Below are 27,218 nucleotides of genomic sequence, written 5' to 3'. Positions count from 1 at the left end.
ATTTTGCATAAAAGGAAAAAAGAGTTAAACGAACAAAAAGACACTTGAATACGGCATTTGCGAATCTGTTACACGAATAGAATTGCGTGTGTAATTTTGTGGCTCTTTCGTCTTGTACGTTTTTATTTTAGTCTAATCATGTCTCTCAAACGAAAATCTCTATGTACGTGAATTTTGACAGACGATCTGAGGGAGTTTCTGATCGACTATCATAAGAAGATCAGCGTCCTTGAAGAGCAGAAATACGATCTTGAATACGAAGTTATCAAGAAGGGTTTCGAGGTTTATATATACATTTATATATATTTATGTGTATCCACACACAGATCAAGTACACGCAAACCCGTATTTGTCGATGCATAAAGACAAAAGAACATAAAACACAAAATCAAAAATCGGTTGCATTTTTTAGTCGATGGTATCAAAAAATTACAGAACATACAGAAAAAAAATAATTAACAGTAAATCAGACGGGCACGAGAGTTAATATTTTTTATCCATTGTCAGAGACATAGAATTTAATTTTTTTCTCGCAGACTTATTGTTCTTGGTATTTTATTTTTCAACACTGTAAATTGTTTTTGAATCTCGTTGATATCGATGCTTCCATTTGTTCGATTTTTCAACATTTTCTTTCAAACTTACACACATTGTATAAACACGATCATACATATCTATGTGTGGTATTACTTTTATGTTACATCCATGTCTAATATAACGTATCCGTATTGGTTGTATATTGATTAATCGATTACCTGATATTTACAATTATTATCTGCACGTGTAATGCAAGTGTAAGTGCATTTTGCACCTTCATTTTCCTTCGTTCACGTCGTTTTATTTTCACATATATCCGCAATCGTATATGTTTTTCTTCGTCAACGATATGAAAAACAATCAGCACGTGACATACGAAGAGAAAGAAAAACCCGAAAACTCTTTTCAGCGTTCGTCCTCACCTTTCGTTTTTACCATCGGTCTCTATAATAACAAGTCATCGGCGGTCTTTCCACCTTGCATCCCCCGCCCCGCCCCTTTCTTATTTCATGTTACGTTTTTTTATTTTCCATTTTGTCATTTATTCACGTCCGCAAACACGGAAGCTATAATTATACACTCGCACATCATCCATAGTTTTATACCCCTGTACACCCCCGTGAGCTTTGTGCTTTGCTTTATTTATAAATACATACATATACTTATGTATACATGATATAAAATTTTTTATACGTACGTATATGTGTGTACAGACACTCATCGTTACATAATATATACCCCGTATATATATATATATATAATATACTTTTAACCTCATGCATACAAACCTTTCGATCTTACATACGACGTTTGCGAATTGAAGAAACGATTCGAAATATAATCGCGTTATGGGGATTTTTCTTTTCGTTATTTTATTTCTACAGAGAGTTATGTACACACATTAATTTATTATTCTATCGATCATTCGTTCGTCATATAGTATAAATATAGGTATATTATTTACCTATTATACATGTTACAATATGACATTTCGATGGAACCTAATAAAATTTACTCAACCTTGGAGAGGGTGGTTCTGAAAGAGCCAACTTCGGCGTAACAATTATAATCCAAGTAACTCTACGGATTCCGATGATGAAACAATTATCTTCTATGCTTATGTATATATAATAATTAACTGTTTTATCATCGAGGTCCGTAGAGTTACTTGGATTATAATCGTTACGCCAAAGTTGGGTCTTTTATAATTAACGTCTCTAGAGTTGAGTGAATTTTTATTGGAGGCCATAGATTTTATACGTATGCACCGTGGAAAACAAGTTTAATTTATGAACTAATCGATTAAAAACACAATGGAAATACATTCGTCGATTGTAGACGGTTAAATAAATTGTTGTTGATTATGAAAAAAAAAATTATCAATTACGAGGTGAGATGAGTCTTGACATTGAAAGGAGAAGGAACGAACCAAAGAACAACAAAACCAAGAGCAGAAAAAGAGACACACTGTAATCTTAATGCGATTATCAAATTTTTCTCGCCGGCAATGGTCGTAATGATCCGTAAAACGATTTTCAGCCCTTTCCCATTTAGCCCCCGATTTGTCCCAATTTACGCAACGAATCGACGACGATATGAGTAGAAAAAAACAAAGAAACAGGGACAAAAGGCGAGAGACCAAAAAAAAACAACAAAAATTGCGAATTTATTGTTACGTCTTCTGTATTCAATAATACGGGTAACTAACAATTGAATGAATAACTTTTTTTTCTCTCCAATCTATTTATGTAAGGTATGAACAAACATTTTCATCATACTCTGTATGTATAAGATTAATCGTTAAAATTTTAACAATTTTCCGTCCCGACATTCTTGTTGTAAATCTCGTTTATTTACGTTAAGTTTCCACAATTTATCTAATCACTCTCATTATATACTTATCGTTTATGTTCTCCTCTCTGAGATTTCCTTTGGCTTAGACATTGCGTGTCATCCTTATTAGTATTATATGCAGAGTGAATTTTTAACGATTGCACGGACCGTCGTCTGCTAACATTCATTGCGCACGCGCTACAATGGGAGAGCAGTTGTTTGCCAGGGCTACCAACCATCCGCCATGTATACCGGGACAATATCTCGAAACTTGAAGATCAACCGCGCATGCGCGAGTTTTATCGGCTGTTCGTGCAGGCTGGCCATCCCGAGTTTCAGCTGTCAAACTCTGTTTCTACCGGTGATCTAGTTGATACGAATTTTTCAAGTTAGAATCTTAAATAATTGAGATAGTGACTTGGAAAGGTTTGGGAAGCATTAGTTATTGGGTCGGAAAGTTGATTCTTCAAAGAACGGTTGGAATTTAATACTTGTGCTCTTTGACACATTTTGCGTACGTTGGCTCGCCTGCTTCGCAGACAAGAATATCGCTGCGGGGAGATTTCGCCTACCAATGAGATTGAATGATTTAGCGCATGCGCGGTTGATTTTCAAGTTTCAAAAGATTATCCCGGTATAACCTCAAAAAATTTCACAGTTGGCAGTTGAACACAACTGGCACCGGCAGCTTCCGAGATTCTTGAGGTTACATACATCGCTGCGACCTGTCAATTAAATTTAGAATGGTTTGTTGCCCCGACGAACAACTGCTCTCGAATCGTAGCGCATCCGCATTAAATTGTAGCAGCCAACGGTCCGTGCAGTCGTAAGGAATTCACTCCGTATATTAGAAAATCGTAGGATATACTTGGACAATAACAGTGTTCTCAAACCGTACATACCGCAATATATTCCCAGATTTTCGTTCACCAATTTTGTTTTCACATTATCTTATTTCATTTACCAATTTTAATTTTCCCTTCTTGGTTGAGTTCCTTTGATTTTTCTTTTCTTTTCATCTCTACATTATGTTTTTCCGCACCGCAAGAATCACTTTTAATTTACAATTGTTATTTTTTTTAATTCACACACACACACACACACGCACACGCAAGTATATCACTTGAATTCGTCGTTGATATGTTATGATTAATTTTGTCACGTGATTATGCAAGTGCAAGATATTACGAAAAGACTCGGGAGAAATTATTTTACACAATTAGTCGTATGTGGGTGTGTTTGTGTACTCATTTTGTTTTTCTATACCTTTTCTTTTTATTTTAGTCGATGTAGTTTTTCCCTAATTTTTAATTTTTTTTTTGGCCAACCGCCGCCCCCCACCTCTCGTCAACCCAAAAATTTATTTCCGGTTCCCTCCGTTTTGTGATTTGTTATTTTTTTAGCCGAGCTCCAGACGATTTGCGCGGCTTACTGGCAAAGACTTTACGGTCTTGAGGGAGATAAGTTTGACCTCGAGTGGAAAATTAAATTGAAATCTTTCGAGGTAATCTTGACAGCTGCGCATATATATGTGTATATATATATATATATGTATATGTATATATATATATGCATGTATGTACATATTTATAAAGTTTTAATTACATACTATATGTATATATATATGCATATATATATATATATATACATACATACATACTACAACGTTTTACTGCCAATTGATTTTCATTTTCATTATTATTATTATCATTATTAAACTATCATTATTTTCATGCCTTGCGAGCATTTTGCACCCCATTATTTATATTATAATTATCATTTCGTTATTTCATCTTTTTTTTCTTCAAATTATACAATATACCCGCGCACGTTTGGCACGGCGGCAATTTTTGATTTTTCATTTCCTGTTAGTCTTCTATTTTCATGATATTTGAAACATTGTAGATATTACGTATATAATTATTTTTAACGATGGATGTAACGTGAAGGATTTGCGCACGTGTTACTCGTTACGCGTGGTATACATGTATACATATACTATATATGGAGGATTCCACGGCAATTCAACCAACGTCGGACGCTCGCCATTTTTGATGTCGTTGAAAATTTTTTACAAGTTTATCCCAACTTCAAAAGAGTACCCTGAATTTTTTCAGATTTCTCTCAGTAAATTTGTTTTACTTATGATTTCTGAAAACCAACATATCTTTGAACGTAGTTTAAAAATTTTAAATAATTCTCAAAAATCTTGCGTCAGGCATAAAAATTTTGAAGGCGAGATCCAGAGTGAGCCGGTGTTCCGTTCTTGTTTTTTTTTCGGAAGAAAAGTTTTTTAAAAATTAGAAAGTTGAGTCAGCTTACTATGGGCGCATGCTCAAACATTTTCATATATAACACCGAATATTTGAGAATTTGTTCAAATTTTTCCAAGCTAATTATTTATTTGCAATTTTTTTTTCTTGAAAAAAAATCTCTCTAGTAAAATTTAAAAACAATTCTTACAAATTCTGGCGCATGTCTTAAATGTTCGAGTAGCGGGCCAAAAAATACTGCTTGTTGCTTCTGATTTTTTTGAATTTGTTCCTTCCAAAAGCTCAAAAAACATAGAACTGAATGCCGAGCCATTCTGGGTCTGGGCGTAAAATTTTTTTTTATCCGACACAAGACTTTTGAGAATTTTTTCAGATTTTCTAAATTACGTCCAAGAACACGTTGGTTTTCAAAAATCATATTTACAACAAGTTTGCTCAAAAAAATTAGAAAAAATTCAGGGTTCTATTTTGGAGTTGAAACAATTGCATAAAATTTTTTGAAGTCAATCAAAAATGGTGAGGGTCCGACGTTGGTCGAGTTGGCGTGGAATACCCCATACATGTATATATTATATATATACGTTTTTGTATTGATTGATTTTTTTTCTCGCGTATATATATAATTATAAATACTTCAATACTATCTGTTAAATATACATAGAGTATATACACGGGATTAATAGTGCCGAATACTCCGACCGTTTCGGTGTGACGTAATTTCCGTGCCTTTTCTTCTTCTAATTCTTGTTCTTATTCTAATTCTTCTTCTTCTATTTCTCATTCTTCTGTTTTCATCAATCCCGAGTCGAACAACATAGATATCTGTGATTTCGACTATGCGACTCGGTGTAATTATCCCATCGAAAAAATCAAACCGAAAACAAAGAGAAAAAACGCATTCTAAAGACATATACATTTACAGAACATATCTATACACGCTTTTTTACATTTCGCTGCTATTCAATATAAAAATTCTTATCAAATTATTTCAATATTATCAAAGAGAAATTACGATTTATTAATTTTCAACTTATCGACCTTTCTATGTATTATATACCCACATACATACACATTAGGGTGGTTTTTTTTTCTAACTTCTTTTTTTTTCTTCTTACGTACCTTCGAAAAAGTTAGTTTTGAGCCTCAAACGAAGCCTCGTGAAACCGGAGCACGGTGGCTTAATTCTAAAAGGTGACGCATCCGGTTTGAATTTTTCCCATTTGATTGACCCTTAATAGTCACACCTCCAAATTGCGAAGTAAAAGTCATTGGGGGTGTAATCAACCCCGCTCACTTTGGAGAGTGAGAAATAATAGAAAAATTGCAAAAAAAAAAAAATACTGCAATGTATTTTCAACCCTTGTGTGTAAGACCATGCCAAATATTTTCAAGTCGTGCAATTATTAACATAAAAAAAAAATGTTGAAAAAAAAAGATTCAGAAAAAAGAACTCTTCACAAAAAATCATGCAGAGATTTGAATTTTAAATTTGAGAAAAAAAAATCGTTTCATAAACCTGAAATAGCATACTTTCAGGTGGGAATGATTAAATTAACGACCGTTCCAAAAACCATATTTATTTGAACCCCAGATTTTCGAGCAGTCTTGCTCGAGCGGCTGTCCCAATCTACAGATGGCGATACATGTCCCATTTTCTCAAAATTTCTGGAAGGTATCGCACGTCGAAAAACGGCTGGGGTTAATTTAACCCCGTGTGACTATTAAGGGTTGAACAGGATGAGGGCTATGCAAACACTCTAATCGGGATATCTCGGAAACTATGCAAGTTACGGAGCCGTTTTTTTTTTCATTTTCTAGGTAATAAAATTTTCTATAAAAAAGGTCCATACAACTATACAGCTAAATATTCATCTTGTATTCGATACGAACGTTCAAAGTTAAGTTCATCGAATACATGAATAAAGATGCTTACCGTTCGGCAAAAAGGCGATTTTAGTGGTGAAAGGGCGTATAACTTTTTTATAGAAAATTTTATTAACCACAAAATGAAAAAAAAAAAACGGCTATATATATATAGACACATACGTACCTACATCTATTTTGCATGAGAGTTATTTTGATATGTTGTATACATATAATAATAATAATAATAATATGAATTATAAGTTAACTTAGCGCGAAGACAGAAAACACGAAGGCACACATTTAAAACAGAAAAAAAGGGAAAATATTCAATATTGAGCTATACACGTACATACAAATGTACATTATTGTTTTTTTTTTTTTTTTTACACCGAAATTACGTCACAGGTAAAGCGTCGGTGGATTGTGCGCGGCACGTTTAAAACACTTCAGAGAAGTACTCGAAACGATAAATTGTAGCAATTTGTTGTTTAATTTAATATCGGATCAAGAATTTGATTTCAAATCACGAATAATAATTCCTCGCTATACACTTGTATCAATGTATCCATACAAATATTGTTTAGTAACGATAGTATTTTAAAGGTGCTCGCTCGCTCTCTCGGTTGTAAAAAACAGAAAAAAAAAAAATCTTTTACAAAATAATAATCAAAAATCGGAAAATTAATGGACCGCAGTAAAAAGTGAAATAGAAAAAAGAAAAAAGCAAAAATCCAGCACAGGAACGACTAAGATTTTTACTACGAAGCAATTTTTTTCATCTCGAGCTCGCAACTAGTCATATATACATATATACATCATGTTTGTACGTATTACAATATATAATAAGCATTGATTTAAAAAATGCACATTATATAATACATACGAATACAAACCGGTTCCCTCCCGTTTTTTGCCCTCCATTTCCTCCCTTGTGAAGAGACAAAGAAAAAAAATTATATCTGAAACCACAAAATCCCTCCCAACAAAAAAAACCAACATGTACGTGTACTAATATTATTTTCACCTTTTTTTTTTTTTTTTTTTTCTGCTCCAAGTTTGAGAGTACCTACAGTATATGTATTTTTATTACGTGCGATTTAATCGACACACCCAATTATTACCCTGAAGTAGAATAATTTGTAATATCGTCCGATAAAAATAAGAGATTTCAGAGCAGGTCGTTTGTAGTTTATATTTATACAGCGACGCAAATAATTACTTTGTCGACAATATGCGGCTGCATATTGTTTACACATATTATATACGGTATAATTATTAATTGTATAATATTTAAAATGCAAATTATACATTATTCGCTTTTTCCTCATCGTATTCTTCTGTCATTGTTAATTTTAATATTTTTCAATGCAATTGAAACAAAAAGAAAAGGAAAATAATTGAAAAATAAAAAAATTGATCATTGGGTTCTTGTAGCCGAGTTGAAGAAGATTATCCGACAGTATTACGACCGCGTCTACATTTGTGAGGGTCAGAAGTGGGATTTGGAGCGCGAAGTCAGAAAGAGGGACTACGAGGTATAACATACATGCCTAATTCCCGAAAAAGAAGTTTCAAAAATAAAAAAAAAAAAAACAAACAAAAAAAACCACGGTTTATCTAAATTATGATATTCCAATTTTACAAATCTATATATACATACATGTATGCAGATGTTACACGATATACAAAGTAGTAAAAAAAGGACACGCAAGTAAATTTCTTATTTTTTTTCTTTGATTCACTCTTTCTTCTAAATCGTTCAAATTTTCGATCTCGCATTCATGCGACGATAGGAATAATACGAAATTTACAAAATAGTATTCCATACGAATATGTATGAATAAATTCTCGACTATTTTTTTCGGACCGTCTCCCTTAAATTCGAGTATATGTCCAAATACGCGAAATGAAGATAAAATGATTTTGTCTCATGTTTTTGTACAAACGTACCGACTTGCGTTCCTTTTTCCATGTCGAGTCATCGATGAATGCATTACTATACATTATATGTATATATACATACATACACATGTATATAATACACTTTCCTTGCACACAATCTATTTTCTAAGTATGTACATACATACAATATTGTATATTGCCACGATTTTTCTTTTTCCCTAAGCATTTCCGTTACGTTATACCGCATTGAAAAAAAAAAGATAAATTTTTTTTGGTAGTCGGTTTTTTTTTTTTTTCTTCTTCTTTTACTCTCGTTGTGTCTTACTGATTTTTATTCTGAAATATTGCTGTATCTTGAAATTTTACTAAACGATTGATTAATCCAATTACTTGTAAACTTGGTCAGTCCTGTCTGTATTTTCCGGAAAACTTATGCACATTATCGCATGCACAACGGTGATAATGCGAATTTGTAATAGAATCGAAACGAGACTCTTATTATTATTAATCAATTATTTTTCATCGCTAGCAATTTTATAATCATTTCACTGTGCAGTGAAGTGTGATTTTTCCTCACACTTCTCAACGACTGCAGATAATGAGAAAAGAAAATCAATGATAATGTTCTTGTGTTCGTGTTTTTCTTTTTTTTTTTTTTTTAAATATATTTTTTCCGTCACGTTTTTGCGAAAATATGAAGTGCCGTAATTTTTCGTTAGGTTTGACGTTTTTTCATTCGGTTTCTACTTCGACATCGTCCAATTTTCATATTATAATAATGTCACGCAATTCATAGATCAGGGGCAAATTTTTTCTCAGCTTTTTACTAACTCGATATCGCAAATCTGACAGTTTATACAATAGTTTACTTCACGTACGTTCATATTCATATCATTATTTTTCTTATCACGTCAGTTTAATATGAACGGGAAAAAATAAGAGCAGCAGAACGATTATCCTACTGCTTATTCGTTCGTTTGATCTGATTTTTTTTTTTTTTTTTCAAATATCGCATTCTCATTTCCAGTTTATCCTCAATTTTTTTAATACTCGCGTTTTTCACTCAAGTTGTTGCTGTGCTGCAGGGCTGGGCAAGCTTATGAGATATCGTCGGTCGATTTTAAATTTTGTAGAAAACAAAAAGAAAAAACAACAACAACAACAAAGTACGATGTAAATAATAATTTACCAGTATTCTTTGAGAAAAAAGAAATGAAAATTTGTTGCCTCTCACGATGCGGTGTTCTTGACGAATTTCTGATAAAATCTGACTATGATTGAATACAGAAAATTCTCAAAACGTTGTAGATTGAAAAAAAGTAAAGCAAAAAAAATGAAAATAAAAAAATTCACGTCATACGCAAAAATGAAGTTGAGTAAGAAATCTGAAATTCGTCGGTTCCGCTTGAATGGAGCAGAAATTCGATTATGTTCGATGTTGTTTTGAACCAAGAACGTAATAATGTAAAACGAGAAAGAAACCAAAGAAAAATAGCAATTTAAAAAAAGAACCGATCCCGTTCCCTGGAAAAAAAAGAAAAAAAAAACGTGGCCAAAATTTGCCTCGCTGTTTACTTTTAATAATTTTTTTTAATTTTTTTTTTTTCTTCTTACCCTCTCACATCGTCATTTCTTTATTCTATGTTTATATAATGCAAATGGTGTGTGCGTGCGCAGGTGCAAAATTGTCAATTTATATTCACCCCGTATTATTATAGTACACAAACGTGATTAAATAATCCAATCGTTTTTTTCCTCCCCATTCTCGACTGATTCATCCACTCGCTTAATTTTTATACTTTTGTATCTTCATCTTTTCTTATTTCATTCGTTATTCCCCTCTCTGTTATTATTATCATATGTTTTATGCATCTGGTTATTACCAATATATACGATTTAAAAAACGAACATTAATAGTAATAATAATTATTATTTCTATCATTAGAACGGCGCAATAACAAAATTGCATGGCTCTCCTCAAACGGTATTAAGTTTTGTAAAAAATTTATGAGAAAGTAGTTAGTTTCGATAGTTGGAAAAGAAAGGAAATATCTTTGAAATATTTTCAAACCAATTTCGAATTACTTATTTTCAGTTCCCGCATGTTGGTGTGAAATTCAAATTTTTCCGCCATTTTTTTTTTCAATCCAATTGTTGGTATTCTTTCGATTACTCACTCGAAAAAATTTCATAATCTTGTTTTTTGCCCCGTTTTATGGCAAACATATTATCGATGATAATAATAACAATGAGTTAAATTAATCAAAAAGAAAAGTATGGCACTTCATATTTCTCTATTTATTATACATTTTCTTATTTAAAACCGGAAACTGTGTATAATTATATACCGATCTATCTATCTGTCTATCTGTTTATACACATATACATATATATTGTATGTATGCATGTTATCATATATCATGTAATACTCGACGAGTGCTTAAATCATTAATCGTAATTCTGTATCACACATATATGTATAGATATACACGTATCATAAAGTTATAGGAGGGGGAATGCGAAAGTATCGGGTGATATTTTGAGAAGAAAGTTATTCAATTATCAGGAATTCGTGACAAAATGCGAGTACAAATGGAAAATATAAAACAAAAAAAAAAAAAAAAAAAATACAAATCAATCGTGCAATTAAGACCCTCACAAAGTGGATGAGCGGATTGTATTGAACAAATTTTCATTACCATCGTACGACGATGATTGTGTTGGATAAATTATCGTATACGAATAAATTTTTTTTTTATCTCTACATTCTGATAAAACCGAAAAACATTATGCCGAATCTCGGTCATTTAATTATCAAGTAAATGTAAAGTGCCATGCTGCGAAATTCTCTTATTTTCTACATACATACACATATAATATATCGTATGTATCTCAGACTGCAAAAGTTATCTAATATCATAAAACATTCCCATTCATTTCCCCGAATTCGTTCCTCCGTTCAAATCTCGATGGATATAAATTTGCCTGTGACTAGAAAAAAAAAAAAAAAAAAAACAAAACAGAAAACAACACCTGGAACAAAAAAAAAAAAAAAATATCACACGAAACGAACGTATCAAAAAATCTGTACAGATATAATATACAATACATGCATATAGAATAGTAGAGCTTTTAAAACGAATGAAAAATAAACAGCAATAAACGATGCATATTTTTTAGTTTAATCTTGCCTGACAGAAAGTAGTTGCTAAAAAAAAAGGAAAAAAAGAAAAAAGCGAAAATTCGATTTTGCACCGCGCGCCCACGCACCGTTGTAAATGTGTGTTATCTGGTGTTTAACTGTATTACAATAAACATGTCTTGGCGTTTATGCACAACGAGACTCGATTCCCAAACTCGCTTTCGCCTAGGGATAATGATTGTGTACCAATAATCAGTATCGAATTGGCGGAATTAAATTTTGACGGATGGAAATATTTGCATTGCGAAAGAATGAAAATGGACAGAAATCGGGTTTGCGAGTCGAGATTAATATGGTACATGATGATTGTAGTAGTATATAGATATTATTAATTATCGGATGAGGTGGAGAAGCTGATCAGGACCAGTTGGCCATCTCGCGACGCGTTGCAGGATCGGGCAAATCCACCTGCAGCAATTTTCTCCCTCCAATTGTTGATTTCCGTCACCTTTTTTTCGTCAACAATGTATTCCACTTTTTTACTCCACACGATTCGCAATTTTTACGCCACTTTTTCACTGTTTACCCTGATCGATATTTGGGTAAAAAGTATGAGCAACCAAGTCTCAGCGTACGACAGATTTTCTAACAATATTTTTTACACGAGGCAGGAAAAAAATTTTATGAAACAGGAAGAGAAAAAGAAAAATCGATACCGCAAACAGGGGAAGGACAGTAAGAAAAGTACATTTGGTTTTTGTCGGTGGTAAGAAAAAAGAGAAAAAAAACCATCCGATTTTACCTACCCTTGAATTTTGTACAGTTATTATGTGCCAATTGTGAAAAGAAGAAACCCCGTCGCCGATTTTAAAAAAGATTTTCAACCCCCCCCCCCTCTTTAAGTTCACTTGAAATAATCCCTTGTACAGGCGTTTATTGTTGCGTCATTGCCCGAAAATGAAATTTTTTAACCTGCAACTATTTTCTTTGCGTTCACTATTTTTTTTTCCCCTTTTATTTATCGTCGACTGCTTAATTACGTACGAGACATCAATCACCGAATGAACTCGGTGTTTTTTTGGTGTTTCCATGGATGGAAAGAAAATCGCACCTCTGAGGAATCGACTGAATTTTCTTCCAATTTTGTACTACTTTTTCTATTCGCAAATATGTTTGAATTTTATTCATTGCCAATGTTCTGTACATTTCTCTCTTGTTTTCTCCTCTCCCTCTTTTTCACTGTCTTCTTTTCTGTTTCTCTCTCTCTTTTTTTTTTTTTTTTTATCGCAGCATCATTTTTGGATAACTTTTTATCCCGTTGTTTTTCTGTTTCACAACATTTTTAATTTTTCCGGATCTCGTCCAGGCTGTTTCGAGCGTATTTCTCCTCACACATTTCCCAATTTCCATGTATATATATTAAGCAATTAACAAAACGCAAGCCGATTTTGAGTGCAAATCAATTCGCCTACTATTTGCTCGATGTCTGTGCACTAGACACATTACATGTTAAATTTTCATTCGTTGATTTGATTGTAACTTTTATATTGTTGCAATACTTGTCTGCTATACGATTGTGAGTTGAATACTGCAGCTGCGTCGTTTAGTTTTTCACCTTTCTTATTCTTATTTTATCGTTTTATCGTTGTTACATGTAACGCGATTCTTCTATTTCACCCAACAATAACAAACTTTATGTTCAATATTCCACTTTTTTCTGCTTTTTTGCTAAAATCTCGTTATCATTACGTTGATTAATATAATATAACAATAATAATATTGTGCAGTTTTGTTTGATGTGCAATTTTCGTGTCTTTTCTTTAATTATATTTCTATTTTTATCAGTCTTTATACTGTATATACGCTTCAATATTTTTTTATAAAAATTGATTTGCCTTACGTATTAATAAATTTTTTAATCTTTAAGTTCGACATCAAAATTATTCTTGATATGAATAAAAAAATTCAAAAATAACAGAACAAATGACAGATCAATTTTGGGTTCATCTTTATATCTTTTTTCGATGTTGATCAAAGAAATTCAAAAACAATTGTTAAATATCTTCAATTGAAAAAAAGAGATCGTCTTTTACGTGCTTTTTAATTTTCACAAATTTAGCAGACGACGTGAAAAAAACTTTTCCTGTGAATTAGTAATTTTTTCTATTCTTTCGGCAAACTTTAATAAATAATAACAAAAGAAGCAATGCAAAGATGAATGAAAATATCTATTAAAAGTATATAAAAATTTTATCAATTCATAGTTAATTAGTAACTTGAATTTGCAGCTTATACGAAATGTGACATTAATTTTTTATTTCACGATGCACAGATCGCAGACTTGAACAGCCAGGTCAACGATCTCCGAGGTAAATTGTAAGTATTCGTTCACACCGTTTCCTTTCTAGAAAAATCATCGTTTTAACTCTGATGATTTTTATTCTCTTTTGTAATCGCAATTTCGATTTTTTAAACGACGATTTCTTTCTTTTTCTATTCTCCTCCTCCTCATCTTTCCGCGATTAAAAATCGCAGCATGAAGCCAACCTTGAAGAAGGTGTCCAAGTACGAGAACAAATTCGCCAAGCTACAGAAAAAGGCGGCCGAGTTCAACTTCCGTAACCAACTTAAACAGGTCAAGAAGAAGGAGTTCACCCTAGAGGAGGAGGACAAAGAGGTAAAATTCCGAAAAATTTTATTCCAACTTTGATTCGTTTATATCACGTTCGATTCTCGATATCTGCCATAATTTCAAACGGAAAAGAAAGACAAAATTATTCGAAAATACGCGTCCATACGTTTAATAAAGCATTTTTTTTTTTACTTCGTTAAACTCGTTTAGAGTAAAACACTCGTTATTTTCGTTTTTATATTGCTTCCGACTCTTTTGTATTTTTTTTTTTTGCAAAATCGATTTACGACCGTTTTTTTTGATCGAATATTGTCTTTTTTCTTGTTTCGTCATTTTCATTTTTCACTCACCTCGGATCATCGCATATCTGCAATTTATATGCGACAAATTGTCACGTGCAAGTAAGTGCAGCGATTATCGACGACGACGTCGGAAATTTTTAATTCGAATTTTTGTATGTTGTCTGTTTTTTTTTTTGTTTTTTTGTTTTTTGTGACGTCCTTACCCTGTATCATTCCAATTTCCAAGTGTCTTTCAATCGATGTTTTGTTGTTTTTATACTTCTTACTCCATTTTAAAATTACACTTGATATTGCGACATAAATATGGGCATGTAGAATAAGTTAATTTTTTTCCCTTTCATTCTTTCAACGAGAAAATGAGGAGAAAAAAAAAACCTGTACAGTTTCGACCAGGCAATATGTATGTATGTGTTCTTCGTTCACAGCCGAAGAAGTCCGAGAAAGCAGAGTGGCAGACGAAGAAATAGATAACCAAAGAAAAAAAAAATCTATACACTGCAGAAGTTTATCGTTTTACACTAAAATTGGAAAAAAAAAAGAGAATGCGTAAAAATCAATAAAACACGATCATATTCGCGCACACGCATATATATATATATATATTTATACATATTCATTTTTTATTCATAAAAATGATATAATTAAATACATAGGTATGCTGCTCACATTCACACGCGATTACAATTGGCAGATAATATCTAGAATACACAGAGAAATACGATTATCAATAAATAATATATTATGTGTTTTTATATACCGTGAAAAAAAAAAAAAACAAAATCAAAAACATCGGCATGTGAAATATGCGCGAAAATTTTTTCCTATTATCTTCTGCAATATCTCGGTATTATTATTATTATTATCATAATTACTATTACTGTTACTACTTCTACTGTTATATCGTTAATTAATATCAAATATATGAATGTTAGAACGAATTATGCATCTTGACAGATAAGAAAAACACGTGGATTAAAACAAAGTAGAAGCTTATATGCGGTTATTATAATACATCACCGCCATACTTTTATTTACTATTTTTTAAATTTTTATTCTTTTCTTTTTTTTTTCCCCCTTGTATCGTTTCGATGGCATCGCGCATCTTTTAATACGTCGAGTCCTGCAAAAATTGTGTTTTGAAATGATCGAAGAAAAATGTTCGCTTTGTAATGACGTTTTATTCGTTTCTCAGGATTTTTTTCAATCCTCTTCTCTTGCTGCGATTTCAGATGGTTCCAGATTCGACGAATTATTTTTCTGTTGTACATGTGTATAAATATTATACGTGCCTTGTATAATTTGTGACGTCCGGTTTTCGTTTTTTTGGCTCTACGTCTGATTTTCATGTTGAATTTAATTTTTTTTTTTTTTAAACGTGTTTATTGCATTTTGTTTTACGTGTACGTATACGTACCATTTATTATTTATATTGTATATTACATTCGCATACTTTCAGTTTCTGTTCTGTCTTGTCGTATACGTTTTCTTCCGTCGATTTTGTTTTCTTCTTTCTCTATTTCGTCATGTGATACTGTGCATCGAATTAATCAAACCGCCTGAATGATAATGATGATGATGATGATGATGATAACGATAAAATTAAGAGTCAAAATTAAACCGAATATATAAACAGTGAATTAAAAACTGCTTGGAAGAAAAAACTTGTAAATAAATCAGTAAATATAATTGGCAAAAAAATCCTAATTCTTACGGGTGATGCGAATGATTGTATTTTTTTTTTTTTTTAAATAAGCAAGCAAATTTTTGCACGCAGTTTAAATTCATTTTGTTTTCTTTTGATTTTTTTTAATTTTGCTTTTCGCCATCCATCACCATTTTTTTTTTCTTTAAATAACCGCATTTTTCAATTTCTTGCGCAATCTCAATATTGCAATTTATTAGCTAAACGATACGAGATAAAATCGAACGATAATCACTGATTTGTGGATGGAATTGCCGTAAAAACAATCATAGAATATGAAACATATAAAAAAAAGAAAAAAAAGGTGAGAAAATAATATGGCTATAATTCTTGGTGATTCTTTTTCACGCATTAATTCTGACATGCGAGCTCTTCTCTATAATATTGTAATATTACATATTATTGACATTACGCATCATAATATATAATTCTTCACAGTGTAATGATAATAATAATAATAATAATAACAACAACAACAACAACAACAACAATAATAATAATAATAATAATAATAATAATAATAATATAAATAATAATAATACATATACACGTGTGTATTAGTAATTTGCTACATATACATTCATTATACAGTAATGTATTATTATTCGTATAATACGTTACTATTCGCTCAGCGCTTTTACTCACACGATAATATATATATATTTTTTTTCAATTTCTTACTTTTTTAATCACACTCACACACAGATGAAAATTATTAAAATAAACCGCAAAACACCTCGAATCACGTGCGATTTTATTCACCGTGCGTAAAGTAATAATAATAATATTAATAATCGCAGGCATTCCACAGTTTTCGTTTTCAGCGTCATGCAAATTACCTATCGCTTCTTTTTTTTCAGGCTATCTGATTGAAACGTGTGGTCATGGTTGTCATTTATCTCGTTTCAGCTTATATCGTAATATAATATGTATAATAATGATAAATATTGAAAGAGTTAAAATTTGACCATGATATTGTAATAATTTGCGAAAAAAATGTACGCCTATAGCTTCGTAAACTTTCTTTCTTTCGTTGTATAATATAATAATTATTATGTGCAATATTTAAAAACTAATAACGATGCTTTTGCATTATATGATTGCAGAACGCGTCAAAAGACAAGGTAAAAAAAAAATCACAACAACAACAAAACGTGCGATCGCTATGATTCTAATGATTTCAATATAACTCAATTGTTTAATTTTTCTTTACACCGTATGCGCAAACTCGCCCGTTTAACTCACTCACATACACATAATAATATTAACGCTATTATAGATCGCCACATATCGATCATTACTTACATAATATAAACATATTATTTGTGAATCATTTAAAGGAGCTTACAATTAGATATTTTTATCACAGTTTGATTTGTTTTCGTACAGCTTAGCAATTTTTCCGCGCACAAACATAATTCGTTTTTCTCTTTTCAGCAAAACAATTTTCAATAGACGCCATCGTGAACACGGATTTTTCTCTCGTTTTTGATTTTCAGACTGACGTGTCGCTGTTCTTACTTTTTATTATATAGTTTACTCGTACTTTGCTTGTTTGTTTGTATTCGTTTTTATGTTACTGTAATTTCGTTACTTTTTGTTTTTTTTTTTTTCTGTTTGCTTCGAATTGACAAATGGATATTGCATGTAATTGGGTTGAAAAATATTTTACATGCAATTGAAATCTCGAGTGACAACTTAATTCCTGCCCGATTGGATTGTTGAAATGGAATACAAAATTGTGGTAGAAATTAAAGGTTGAAATGAAGAAAAAAAAAAAAATTGTAACCTTGACTCGAGATAATTATGATTTATCTTGTTTCTCAATCCTTCGTTTAGAAATCCTTACGTTTATTTTTTCATTTGATTACTATATTTTCTCCCCTTGTCGTTCTGTGTTTGTGATCTTATTTATTCATCGTTGTATTTTCTTTATTTTGTTTTGTATTCTCATTATCTTTTAACACCTCGACCGTAGCTGTTTAACCGTATAATAAATTAGTCGTAGTTACAGGTTTAATAAACTTTTTGCCTATCAGAAACGAATCGATCCGACGCGGTGCTGATTTTGTCATTTCTAAAATTTGCAGAAGAAACCTGACTGGTCGAAGAAGGGTCCAGAAGAGAAGAAGGTAAAGGAGGAAGAAGTCGAGGCATGAGGATGACGTTTGACACACGAACAACATATAACAACGCACAAGTAAACACTCGAGATATACAGAAAAAAAAAAAATCAATAATAAAAAATCACACACGCGGATTTACATCTCTGTATCTCGCTGACGTGATATATTGTATACATATACATACGTGTGTATATGTATAATATATACAAAAACACACAGTCACACAAAATAATTATTAATATTAATATTACTACGATTACTATTACATGCTACTATTATTGTTATCATTATATATGTCCGTCAGACATTTTAGACAATAACTCTTACACGTGTAAACATCGATCAGCGAGTAGTACTGAAAATCTCACACCGTACAAACAACGAATTCACCCGGTTTTTGTCTGTGACCATGTAAAAGGAAAACCAAAATCCAAAAACAAATTCATGTTGTTCACCTGCGTGTGATTTTATATCGTGTAATTATCGTAACTCTCGTTTCTCCCCGCAACCTTTGTGTAAATAATAACTCGACACGTCCTTGCAAGAAATATCTGCGCCTCTGAAAAGAGAGTGTAAAGAGCAAGAAAATGTAGGGGAGAAAAAAAAAAAAATCAAATCCGAGATACCCTCTTAACCGATCCGTTGCACGTCCGTCTAGACGAAAGATCCATATGTAAGTTTTACTGTGTAAAATATCAATGCATATATTATAAAAATAATGAAATATCTTTGTGTAAATAACGTCCGTGCACGTGAATCACTGTTTTTGTGTTACACCCATCCATCCTGTGCCCCTAATTATAAGAAAATAGAAGAACAAGCATCAGTCGCATCTCCCCTTTTTTAAATTTAGAATAGCGTATTTGTTCATCGTTATTTTATAACGCAGCAACTTTACAATGCACCCAAAATTCGAATCAATTAACTCTGTGACCTGAACCACATCCAATTTCGTTGATTTTTTAGAGAACCAAAAAGAAAGACACAGCTTTTACCCAATTAGGTTGAATTTTTCCGACTGTGTGTAACTAATACCCAAATTCGTTACTCTCAGTTCCGAAATCCGAAACCTTCTGCGGCTTCGCCGCAATTGAATACAAATCAACAGTTCGCAACGTCAGTATTGCAAATTGCAATTAACTGCAATAGTAAGGTTCGAATTTGCGCAGTACTATTTCTGGGCTGCCAATTCTGTTGCCAGCGAAAAGCCTGCAGAATTTCTGGATTTAAGGACTACGTGATTTACCACGGTATACGTACTCGTACGTTATACATAGATACAGAGATACATATGCACTCAGGGAAGTCTCGCAAATATCGAGAAGGGAATCGCAATGTAACGTACTATCGTAGTTTAGGTAGGCGGCGTATTTTTAGCGGGTGAGTACTTGTCGCTAACCGGTTTTCGCTTTTTAACCATTCGCTACAATATGCAACAACTCTCACGCGTGAGACGTGCTAAATCACCTGTAATTTTTTTCAATTACAATTCTTTTTTCTCATCTTTTATGCCCACGCAAATCCGCTTCGAAACACGTTCGCTATCTCCTTGCATCCTGCTTTTATGTAGGTATGCTTCCAGATAGCACACTGTTGGCTGTTAGCTGACTTGATATCGACAGAAATTCTCTGTCAACTATTCCAAGTCAACTGGGAATAGGCGTATCATGAGCCTATTGTTGACTGCACGCTGACTAGGAGTGCGTGAATGCCTTCTGAAATGTCACGGTAAAGACAACACTCGATGTCAATTATTACGAGGCTTTCAGTCGACTGCTCACAGTCAAGGCAAAAAGGGAATTATTGAATTTGCAAGTAGGCTAATTACGTGGACTGATAGTCAGCTGACGTCAAAATGAGGTAGCGGTTAGTCGGTAACTGCCGCCAGACGTCGACGGCGTTCGTTTGGCACATTGATGCGCTCACGTAAACAATTATTGGTCTGAAAAACATGAAAAACTTTTGACTTGACTTTCCATAAGGTGACAATGGATTCTCTACTCGAATTGCCTTATACTTGGCATTTCAGAGGACATTCATAAACGTAAAGTATACCGCATGTCAACTTTAAGTCCACTTTTTTGACGATCTATAGTTATTCAAAAATAGTCGACCTTTTGTCTATTTTTTGCCAACAATGCGTTGTTATTTTTTTTATTGGATAAAATATCGACTTTTTGCTGTCGAATGATAGTCAGCGTACGGATAAGTGTGCTACTTGGGACTATACATTATAAATCGAAGTTGAAGTGTGTCTTTCAGTGTTGATTTTTTTTCACGAATTCGCTACTTTTACTTTACACATGCATATACCACATCGCAATGTCTTTTATTTTCAAGTATACGGGTAGGTACTTACTTTTATCGATTATTATTATACACGTACGCGATTATTCATTTACTTTAATCGTTGAGTTTTAAAGAAAACATTTTCTGCGCGCACAATTTTCGATCTTCCCAGCAATATATTACAATTTCTTTTCGCTACGGTATAATTCAGCAATGTTTAAAAAGCAAAACAAAAATCAAGATACACGAGCTTAATAAACTTTAATCTGCAGTTGAATAATCTCTATGTACACATATGACGTAATTATTTTTACAACGTTTCATTGAACAAAAAATACAAAAAGCTCTTATTCGATCGTACAGTATTATTAAATTCGATTTTGTAACACGTTTTTGTCACTCGGAATTGAAACAACCGCCATTTTCTAGAAAAAAAAATCATTGAAAAAACCTTTTACAAGTATCTGAAAACAAATTGCTCCATCGTTGATATTATTTTCAAAAGCAGGAAGGGGAGGCTCCTCCTCCAGCTGACGCAGCCGCTCCTCCAGAGGCGGCAGCGCCACCAGCGGCAGACGCGGCAGCAGCCGCGGCACCTGCGCCTCCCGCCGAGGGTGCGCCTGCGCCAGCAGCAGCGCCACCTGCGGATGGAACGGCACCTCCACCTCCCGCCGACGGAACCGCTCCTCCAGCTGAGGCTCCAGCGGACGGAACGGCACCAGCACCTCCACCTGCGGATGGAACCGCGCCTCCACCTCCAGCCGACGGAACGGCGCCTCCCCCTGCAGGTTAGAGGATTGAAATTTCAGCACGAGATCGATTGTTGAGAGCAGTTTCATTTTGTAGTGATTTTGTCAGATTTTGTAAATTGTAGATGGTTTGCTAAGTAATGAATATGAATGTGAATATTCTTCAACAAAAATATCATAGATTAGAGTTTTTAAATTACTTGCTTCCAGTCGGCAGTTCAAAATTCCAGATTAACAACGAACGGTTCATTGTTAAAAAAAAAATTTAAAAAAAAACACAGACGTACGCCTCTGCTGCAAAAATAATTGAACAACTCTTCGTCAAGTGAAAATTCCAATGCACGATACGTTTTACTTTATTTTTTACCGTTCAAGATGGCGCCCCGCCTGCAGATGGAGCAGTGCCGGCACCTCCAGCTGACGGAACAGCACCTGCGCCTCCAGCTGACGGAACGGCACCAGCACCAGCTGCCGACGGAACGACACCAGCTCCACCCCCAGCTGACGGTTCCGCGCCTGCACCAGCTGCCGAAGGTGGAGCAGCGGCACCGCCAGCAGATGGCGCTGCACCAGCAGCGGCACCAGCGGAAGGTGCGCCTGCGGCGGTCCCAGCGGAAGGTAGGGGCATATTCCGGAGAAATATTCCCACGATTTTCGTTTCGAATCATCGTTTCAATTAAAGCCACCACTCCATGTATGCGTTGAGCTCCGGCAAACGCATGCGGAAGGCGCTTCATGCACGCGGCAGACTTTAGCACCACGCCACGTACGGAAATCGAAGATGCGTCGTAAAAATGTATACAAACGATAGCTACATAACCTAAAAGAAAGGAATACTCTATCCCATAATTCCGGGCGGTTTCTCACGTAATGAATTACAAGTTCATTCACATAATCACAATTATATTCCATAGTGGAACCTTTTGTTGATGTCATTGATGGTTTGTTTTCATAGACTGTTTTGTACGACATAACCTACGTCGCGTTGACTATTATTTCAGCCATGATTTGAGCTTTGCCAGATTCCGAATGGCCCCGAAAGTTCTCGACTTTAGCCGAATGACCTGCGGTACTGCCGAAAAATTAAAGTATTTTGATCTCAACGCAGTGCGGTGCGGCATGCCGGACTTGCGCCGGGCTCCTGATTGGTCACCGCAGCATTCGCCGGCGCTCAACGCATACATGGAGTCTTAGCTTAAGGTTCTTCGTTATTGTCGTTACTTGACGATATTGTTACTCACTTCTTCATTCAACATTTGCAAGGCACCCCGGCACCACCACCGGCTGATGGAACCCCTGCCGACGGAGCCGCGCCTCCAGCGCCTGCCGCCCCCGCAGCTCCGCCAGCCGACGGCAGTGCGCCGGCCGCAGCCGCAGCCGCACCCGCAGCCGCACCCGCGCCGGAAGCTGCCGCAGCTCCACCGGCGGAAGGTACCGCCCCCGCGGCTGCACCTCCAGCCGAAGCTGCGTTACCACCTCCAGCTGAAGCGGCGCCTCCGCAAGGTGGGTGCGAAAGAATGGGGAATGGTCGAAGGTGAAAGGTCGAAGGATTGAAGACTTTGTCTAACGTTGTTTTTCTCTCACTGCAGCTCCAGCGTCGTAGAGCATGAATCGGGAAGGATTATGAAAATGAAATCGTACTTCATCCGCGCGCTAATCGTATGACGTCACTGACAGGAGTGTACAATCGCAAACAGGCAAACGCAACGGCACACACTCGCAAGTAAATGTGTAATATATTTACATATTAGATATAAGTATGCATTATACTATGTTATATAATATACACTGGCGACTACACCCAATCGATTGCCAAACTGATTATCGCACGTAAGTGTAATCACGCATTAATTATTTACATGAATATAAATATACGATAGGTACTTTGAAAATATACTTTAATTTGCAATAAACTACGCTAAATGTATATACGTCATGTACGTAATAGTATATGTGTGCATGTGTGTACGTATACACGAATGAAGGTACTTATTTATTCACTTATACAGAACAATCGAATTTTCGGTATTTTAACTATAAGTATAAGCTTCTGGTTCGAAGTTGATTTCATTAGTGCTCATTTATTAATCGGCTATCGAAATTCCCGCAATTTAAGATCGACACAGTAATACTGACACAGTTCCATTCCACATTGTGTACAGTTACGTCATAATCTAATGCGCTGATTTTCGACCGACAAATTTTCGGAATATGCTTTACAGTACACTATGAGTATTCGAGTTAGAAACCAACTCTAAACAGCTCGATCTTCGACATCCAGGGACATTCGAGGTGTCTATCCGCGAACCAGTGCCCGATCTTGTCTAGGTTAGTGAGCGGTGCTCCTAATTTGTGCGACGACCCTCGAAATAGGGCCCTCGTACGAGCCATACCCGTTGCTCTGTCCCAAAGTTTCGCAAAACGGGCCTCCGTCCGTTCCTTGGATAGACGCCTTGCGTCGGGCCCTTCCTGGCTAGGTTGTGTGCCAACTCGTTGCCTCGGATGCCACTGTGTGCCGGCACCCACAGGAGAGAATTTTCGGGAGCTGAATTTGAGCTGGTCCAGCTCTCTGCTCCACCAGGCAACTTTAGACTTGCTTATCTTGGGCTCCGCGGGGCACGCTGCCTCGAGGGCCTGGATTATGGAGGATTGCAAGTGTGATACTTCGTTCTCCATCACGCCTGTGCTACTCAGCCGGCTGCAGAGTCCCTGGAGACTTCTTTCAAGTTCCTCCTTGTAGGAGGGCCAGTCTGTGGCCCCGTGGTTCCATTGCTGACTTCGCTTGTTCGAAGCTTCATGTGCCTCGTGTCCAGGAAGATCAATTGCAATTGCCAAGATATACTTTGGTAGTTCGACTTTATCCAACTTACTATATTCGATGTACCGAGCACTCGGTGCAACTGAGATGAGTTTTTTTTTATTGAAGTTTATCGATCGGGGAACTCCAGGTAAATCATGCTTCTGAATAAGGCACGATGAAATAAAAAATTTGGTTAGCAAACGTCACGTAGCACAAGACTTGATCGTTGAAAGATACGCAACATCAAAAGTAAACGTGTAAGATTATGTAGCACGACAGTTTCCAACCCATGTAATGATAAATGAATAAACGGAAATTAAAATAATAGAAGGGCTAGGGTTGCGATATTTTCTTGCCAATCGGTAAGTCAGGTCGAGGCGTATCGGAAATCTGATGGGACTTTACATACGACTGTACGATCTCTCGTCCATATTAGATACTGTCTTCCAAGCAGCATTCTCATCACCGAGTTAGATTTCACAACCATGCCAAACGATAGTCAATCAGTGAAATACATTCGCCGCATGATATACACTGCCGGCCAAGCGTCGAAATAAAAGTTATATAGTGGACAAAAAAAGTTAAGATAATCAATCAAACGTTCTGAGCGGCGTTTTGACGAAGACAAATTTACCTTTATTTTGATTTTTTGGAAAATTCTCTACAATATTTTTTGGCCCTGGTAGGTATTTTTTAACATGGGCGATTTTCGGCTATTGTTTAGTCGCCGAAAATTAACCCTACATCTTAAATTTTTTCCTCGGTTTTTTTTTCTGTGGTAAACTTAAAAATATCAAAAGCTAGATTTTTCTCTATTAGAAAGTTTCGTGCATTTTTGACTAAAAAAAAAGACGTATTTCAGAAAAAAATCTGTAATTCAATAACTAGAGGGTCTCTGAGGAAATGTTAAGAGGGAAAAAAATTGCACAGACTCACACTGGAGTAGTTTGAATTTTTTCAGAATTTTTACAAATAATTTTTGGTTGAGACTGTGATGAGTGGAGGGGCTCCATTTAGAAATTAGGGGATCTAGGGAAATATATCATGTAAGAAAATTTGCTTCCCTTTTCATTTTCAATTAACTACAATTGTCTCAGATTTTTTCTAAATGTTACGTCCTCCAGACCTCATATTCCTTTCCCACAATCTTAGTCACTTTACACCCTGCATCCTCTCCTTATCTTCACCGAGTCAGCAGGTACATCTCTTAACTGCAACTAACGAGTCTTCTACCTTCTCTAAACTCTTCACTTCCATCCTAGCTTCCAAACGAGTCACTTAATTATGGGGCATTCCATACCAAAACGATCAAGATTCTACGGCGAGGTCTCAGATTTTTTAAATAATTTTTCGTATGAAAGTACATGACAAAAAACTCATCCGGTAATTTTTTCAGATTTTTTCGACCCAGCGTATCTGAGTTATGATTTAAAAACTCGAAAAAAAGCCCTCACTTTCTAAAATCTGAAAAAAATTCTGAATAATCTTAGAAAATATAACAAAATTTTTGACGCTTATTAGAAGATGGAGATTTCATAACTTGAAACGATAAATTGAAAAAAAAAATTATTATTATTATTGAATTGCATTTTTTACATAAGAATGAACATAAAACCTCATTATAATACAGCCCGAAATATTTCTATTCAGAGATATTATAATGAGATTTTATATTTATTCTTTGGTCAAAAATGCAGTCCAATAATAATAATATATGTTTGTTCAATCATTTTTATTATTTATCTTTTGAATTTGTGAAATCTCTGTCTTCTAATAAGCGTCAAAAATTTTGTTATATTTTATAAGATTTTTCAGAATTGTTTCAGATTTTAGAAAGTGGGTTTTTATTTTCGAGTTTTTAAATCATAACTCAGAAACGCTGGGTCGAAAAATTCTGAAAAAATTACCGAATGAGTTTTTTGTCATGTACTTTCGTACAAAAAATTATTTAAAAAATCTGAGACCTCGCCGTTGAATCTTGATCGTTTTGCTATGGAATGCCCCTTATATATCTCCATGCCAATCCAAACTCTTTTTCTAAGCCGACTTCTTCACACTTACCACCGTCATAATTCAATTACTCAGTCATCAATAGTGAACCAACTATACCATTTAAATCGCCTACTTCCCTCAAAACCGATACCTTTCTTTTTCTATCATTTCCTGCATAGTGAGTAATGGCACGTAAGTGCATATTCGGCGTGTACGAACCCTAAAGTAGCCAAATAACACCTAGGCTGAGCGTAGAGTAAGTTTCGGTTGCTGCATCGAAGTATACGCGTTCTACCCCGTAACATAAAAATTATTCTAACAATTTTTCCAGAATTTAAGAAAAAATTATCTAACAATTTCCTCCAAGTTTTAAAAAAACTAGTCGATACCTTGGAACATATTACTGGAACCGATACGTTGGTTCGTCAGAATTCGCAAATATGAAGCCGTGCATCTATTGATTATCAGAGTAACCCGTGAGTTGGTAACGGATGAAAAAATCCTGTTGCTGATAATCGTGAGCGTCAACTTATCCATCGTAGTCTACTTGGTTGAATATTCTTTTTACAGGGACCAGTCTTTTAGCGTGCGTCGATGCATTAAGAGGCTCGGTAGACTCTGGCGTCAAATTATCACTGTATCAAGGTAATGGTTGGGATTTTATTGAACAGACAGGGTGAGTTGCTGCACGTCTCAATTGGGAATTCGTGGCTACAAATAATCGAACTTTCAACAGAATTGAACACGTTCACAATTTATTTCTTGTTATTATATTTATTCTTCGACAATTTTCATAGATTTTTATTTTCATTGATTACATGGATATCCTGCACTTTGAGGTTCAGGGCTCAATGGCGTTTGAAGTGGCTTCAAATTAAATTTGAATCATTCCGAATCCTTTTCAATGTTGATATACAATTTCAGTTTTAATTAATTCGACTGTGGTTTGAACTCTTAATGACTGATTTGATCGAATGAACCAGATATAAATGTAAGATACAGAATAACAACGATCAGAATGAACTAAGACGAAGTTTCCATAATTTGAAGTGCAAACATTACTCTTCAAATTG

General features: G+C 34.6%; 2 protein-coding genes across 16 annotated transcripts in view; both read left to right on the top strand.

The window, feature by feature from the left end:
- LOC124217941 (wings up A) overlaps positions 1–18,979 on the top strand; it is a 28,928-nt gene extending 9,949 nt beyond the window's left edge. For 2 of the 15 annotated variants that reach the window (XM_046624145.2, XM_046624141.2), the window contains 4 exons: positions 7,944–8,044; positions 13,886–13,929; positions 14,089–14,230; positions 18,280–18,979. In XM_046624145.2, coding sequence (XP_046480101.1) covers positions 7,944–8,044; positions 13,886–13,929; positions 14,089–14,230; positions 18,280–18,348 — 356 coding nt within the window. In that variant the 3' untranslated portion in view covers positions 18,349–18,979. Of the gene's footprint in view, positions 1–3,773; positions 3,875–7,943; positions 8,045–13,885; positions 13,930–14,088; positions 14,231–14,912; positions 15,290–17,295; positions 17,314–18,279 lie in introns of those variants that run through there. The other 13 variants (XM_046624146.2, XM_046624143.2, XM_046624142.2 and 10 more) reach the window with 8 other exon arrangements.
- LOC124217297 (skin secretory protein xP2-like) lies at positions 18,351–23,280 on the top strand. The gene is made up of 5 exons (XM_069135402.1): positions 18,351–18,389; positions 21,113–21,392; positions 21,729–21,971; positions 22,617–22,856; positions 22,943–23,280. The coding sequence occupies exons 1-5, from the start codon at positions 18,351–18,353 to the stop codon at positions 22,954–22,956; spliced, it is 816 nt and encodes a 271-aa protein (XP_068991503.1). The 3' UTR covers positions 22,957–23,280.
- Positions 23,281–27,218: the final 3,938 nt, after the last annotated feature.

This window comes from Neodiprion pinetum, chromosome 4 (assembly GCF_021155775.2).
Source record: "Neodiprion pinetum isolate iyNeoPine1 chromosome 4, iyNeoPine1.2, whole genome shotgun sequence".
Classification (NCBI taxonomy): domain Eukaryota; kingdom Metazoa; phylum Arthropoda; class Insecta; order Hymenoptera; family Diprionidae; genus Neodiprion; species Neodiprion pinetum.
The sequence above is the reverse complement of the archived record's forward strand: the minus strand, read 5'-3'. Positions and strand labels throughout refer to the sequence as shown.